The 4,796-nt window shown below is 38.7% G+C and overlaps 1 protein-coding gene across 1 annotated transcript in view; it reads left to right on the top strand.

Moving 5' to 3' along the window:
- LOC107731572 (E3 ubiquitin-protein ligase MYLIP-A-like) overlaps positions 1–4,796 on the top strand; it is a 25,481-nt gene that overhangs the window by 12,336 nt on the left and 8,349 nt on the right. Inside the window, exon 3 of the mRNA XM_016542691.1 lies at positions 4,454–4,639. Coding sequence (XP_016398177.1) covers positions 4,454–4,639 — 186 coding nt within the window. The remainder of the gene's footprint in view (positions 1–4,453; positions 4,640–4,796) is intronic.

The following is a 4,796-nucleotide window of genomic DNA, read 5'->3' as shown; positions in this document are numbered from 1 at the left end:
GCTTTTGCTGTACTTTGGATCAAATAAATGCAGGCTTGGTGAACATAAGAGACTTCTTTATAAAACATTAAAAATCTTACTGTTCAAAAACTGTTGACTGGTAGATTATATAGATTACAGAAATGTTATATTGTAATTTTATATATATATATATATATATATATTTCTGTCCCCCTCACTGCTGAAAAGATGGCTACGCCCCTGGGTGGAGAGAGGACTTGATCTGACAACGTCACGTTTCTCAGTTTAATTTATTTGTAATATTTATAATTGCATATTTCAATTTTTTTTTTCATTTTAATTAAACAGGATTGCCTTGAAAATGTGAAATGTTCAAAACCTGTTAAAGTAAGTTCGCAAAAAAAACTTGCATACATTTTCAGTCTTGCCAACCTTCAGCCCATCTATTTAAACCTTTCAGTGTCTCACAAAGTGATCATCTGATTTGACGGTGAACTTTGAGTAATCCAGATTATTTTTCCCCTTGCCTGTCGTGAGATTTGCTTTCCAGCCGAATATCTGAGAAAATTCTGCAGAAGCCAAGACCTCAAACCCACAAAAGCCCTCCTTCGCAAAGCTCAGGCTCTCTGATATCACGCCATAACCCATTTCTTGTCAGCAGAACGGTACAGGCGTTTTAATTGAATTCTTCCAGTTGCACAATCAAATGCTCCTGCTGCAGTGATCTCTTTGTCTTTTTTGTGAGGAACTCTGAGATCATTTACTTCTGAGAAAATTTAAGGCCCTCAAATAAAAGAGGTGCAAGTTTAGTTTTATTTTTATTAGTTTGAAGATATTAGTGGAAAAGTTTCACTTTTGTTGTTGAGGTGTGGCAACAGTGCTTGTTTAAAACATCAGGAATTTATGTAGTAAATGCAAACTAATGGGGTGTAGATACATTTATTGGCAGTTAATGTACCCAACACACACATACAGAGTTGAATGGTAGGAAAAACTGACTGCGTTGTGCTCTAGTTTCGCTTATCGCCCCAGACAGGTGCGGTGGCATTGCTGATGAAGGTACAAACAGACAGGGTCATATCTTTCAACCCTCTACGCACACCTTGGCAATATAATCACCATTAGCTAGTACATTTTTTACCAGACTGATATACTATTATATATGCACATACATACATACATGCATATATACGTGTGTGTGTGTGTGTGTGTGTATATATATATATATATATATGTGTATATATGTATATGTATATGTATGTGTGTATGTGTATTTGATTCCACCAATTCTACTACTATATTGACAATATACAACGCACTAAGGATTGATGAGCTGCTGGGTTCATGAATATTAATCACGTTATCAGCGTTCGCTCAAACTGATTTGCTGAAATCAAAACAGGGAAGGTAATAGATGAGCACTAGCCAATAAGATTGCCATTTGTGCATTAGCTCCGCCCACTACCGGAGAAACCGGCATATCTTCTGATTGTTCATAATTCTAAATGAACCATGTTATTTTGACAGGAAAATACAACAAAGAATATAGTTTACATGTAGCGCGTTGATTCAGCATGGTATGTAAGACTCTAGCTCTCTCTCTCTTTGCATGTGTGAGAAACCGCACTATCAGCAAAGCGATGGCGAGTCGTGAGCCTTCACACTAGAGTATACGGTGCGTCAAATACAGGTATGCTGTGCATCCATTGAGATGAATTGAGTTCTAGTACAGATCGCTTGATGGAGAGCAATACTCACAGGTGCTCATTCAGAGTGTTCAGTGAGTGAAAATATATGAGTACTAAACTCATAATAAGCCTCTAACACACACACTGGCGAGTAAAATCTAAGAATTTATTAGCCAATGGCTAACGATAGACATTATTTAGTCGCCCAGATTGAAGATGTTGTCGCATATGAGAGTGATTTACTCGCAATGTAGAGAGTTTTTAACATGAATGCTTGACCTTGTGCACACATACATTCAGTATTCACTTTCGCTTTGCTGAAAGAGCTATAAAGTGAAATGTAGTGAGAGTGAGTGGGGCCCATCTGTGGCCCCCGGACCACCTCTCGTGCCCACTAATCTGATAGCATTAAGACTTTAGACTCCACCACAACCAGCTATTCTCAGCTGCTCATAGCTGATAAAGTCGTGGGACTCTCGTGAATGGCGGCGGACGCTGACAAGGAAGAGAAGAATTGTTGAATACATTTTAATTACATTTTTTTTCTTTTCAGTTGTATGTTCACACCATTAGAGCCACACACAGTGGTGGATCACATTGTGTGGTGGTGTTTGTTGATGACGAGTGGCTGCATCAGCCATTGAATCGTGTTTCTAAGAGTAGTCTTGTAACGATCCTGACTGAACCGGCGCGGCATGTTCGTCCCGGAGTATCTGGAGTTTGACCGCTAGTAACCTCTCTCTCTCTCTCTGTCCCCATCAGCCGCCTTTGTTTTGCCTGCCAGGTAATTCATCACATGAATCTGATGTCACTGCAGGGAAGTGCCTCGTCAGGCCGGGCGAGACTCCCTTTGTCAAACGGCAGGTCTTGTTTGTTTGTCTGCCTTATGAATCCACCTCAATCTTTCGTTCTCCGTCTTTTTTCTAGTGTCTTTTTTTTTTAATCCAAAGTCAATGTTTATCGGCCCGGGGCTTTTGTCGGCAGCACTGTGCGAACTGATATGCCAGTGTTTGTTTTCCTAAAGAGGCATCGCCTGCGTGCAGAGCAGGAGTATCTCCCAGCCTGTTTTTGGTGTTCCCGTGCTCCTCTGTTGGCTGGGGAACAGAGGCATGCTGGGGGAAAACATCAGTTCTGTTTGGCCTCCAAACCTAGTCTCAGGGGACTTGCAAAATTTGACTTGTAGTGGACATAAATAGACATTAGGGTATGGGGACATAAGGGCTTTGGGTCAGATATGCATAAACCTGAAGGAGCCCGAGCTGTTAGTACAAGACAACTGGAGGTTTAGGGAGTAATTTACCCATGATGCTGTTAAACAGGTTTGTAAAGAACCACAGGAGCAGATGAACAGCTGATACAGTTCAGGCAGCTTCAACTTGTTTTTCCCTGAACAATATGTATGACAACATGTTTGAAAAAATAAAATTATATATATATATATATATATACACTAACTAATAATAATTGCACTTGTAATTGTACCTAATGTTTACTAATAAACAATGTTATTAACAATTTATAATTTAAAAATAATATTAACAACATTTATTTAATTGTAAAATTATTATATGTGAATAAAAACTTTACAATTACTTAATTAAAAATATTAATTATTGTAAAGTTGTTGTAGTTGTTAATAACATATCTCATTTGTATTTTGTTTTCACTCTATTATGATGCAGGAATGCAAACAAACATTGATTCATAAGTTTATTTACTTTTTTCCTGTTTGTCTTTTTTTTTTTTAAATCATGTACAATGCAGACATACGAACTCAAACTTTTTTTCTTTTTTTTTTTATTCCTATTTTTGTTCTAGTTTTCAACCAGATTTTCCAGTCCCAGTCCTGCTCTTCTAACAATAATTTATTGACTGTTGATCACGGAAATTATTGTGCGTCTGCAAAATACCTTTCTGTCTATCAGTACATTTGAGCTGAGCAGGAAGTATTCCGACACTTAGTCAAGGTGAAAAATATTCCCTTGGAGAGAATTAATCAATAGGGAAAAAAAGATAAGTCAATAACAAACCAGAGTTCTCATGGCTGCAAGCCTGGTTAATGTGACTTTAACGGCAAGTTTTTATACTTGAGACTTCTCCTGTCATTGATCAATCAAAGAACAAATACAGATAGTCCCACAGACAGCTGAAAAGAGATCCGTCCTCAGTAAAACTCACGATTAGCCCTACTGAATTACAGCTACAGGGATTTATGTCAGCTTTGTCAGCAGTGAGTATTGAGAGTGGTTTTCATGCTTTGTATGAGACGGCATGCTTATCGTTTAGTAACACGCCGACAGCGTTCTGCGTTAAGAGCCATATAACCACGAGGCCAACAGATACGAGAGAGATGAGACTGAGACGGGAGCAAAAGTCAAACCAATTCACACACACAAATGCAGTTGCAAAGTTCTTCTGTTTGGTTTTTGAAGTGAAAGTGACCATTTCAAATGGAAACCGTCATTTCTGCTTTTCCTTTGACCTTTTGTTATTTTCAATTGATTTTTGGCCATATCTGGTTTTCACTGTTCCTTTTTAAAGGGTTAGTTCAATTAAAATGTTCTCTATTCATGGATCATACTAAAATGCTAGTTGGATCCAGCACATGAGAGCATATGCAAGATGTGTTTTTGTAATACAAGTTCCCTGTGGCCTGTTTCAGTCTGCATGGGTCGCTCTCGCTTTCCTGTACCACCTGTCGACATCCATATGCATGTCCCTCACTTTCCACCGTACCAGCAGCCACCTGTTTCCATTCGTAACTAACTCTCTCACTTTCCTTGTCTTTCTCTTCTGCTCAACAGACACCTGTTTTTTATGCATGTGAAAGAGGATCTGCATCGTGGACATCTGCGGATGTGCTCCGAACAGGCCGAAGAGCTCAGCTCTCTCCTGGCCCAGGCCGAGTTCGGTGACTATAACCAGAACACAGCCAAGTACTGGTACACTGAACTCTGTGGCACAGAGCCAAACCAAGCCACCATCAACAGGTAAACAAACAAAATGTCAATCACAATTATCTCTATGACCTTCAACTTGTTTTTTTTTTAATCATGTTTTTACAAAAACATTAAGTGAGTGTTCTGGGTTTAATAAAAATTAAGCTGTATTGACAGAAATTACAGAAAATAATTACTTGTCGTTCAA

Source organism: Sinocyclocheilus rhinocerous, unplaced genomic scaffold, assembly GCF_001515625.1.
Source record: "Sinocyclocheilus rhinocerous isolate Xijiao unplaced genomic scaffold, SAMN03320098_v1.1 scaffold429, whole genome shotgun sequence".
NCBI lineage: Eukaryota > Metazoa > Chordata > Actinopteri > Cypriniformes > Cyprinidae > Sinocyclocheilus > Sinocyclocheilus rhinocerous.
The sequence above is the reverse complement of the archived record's forward strand: the minus strand, read 5'-3'. Positions and strand labels throughout refer to the sequence as shown.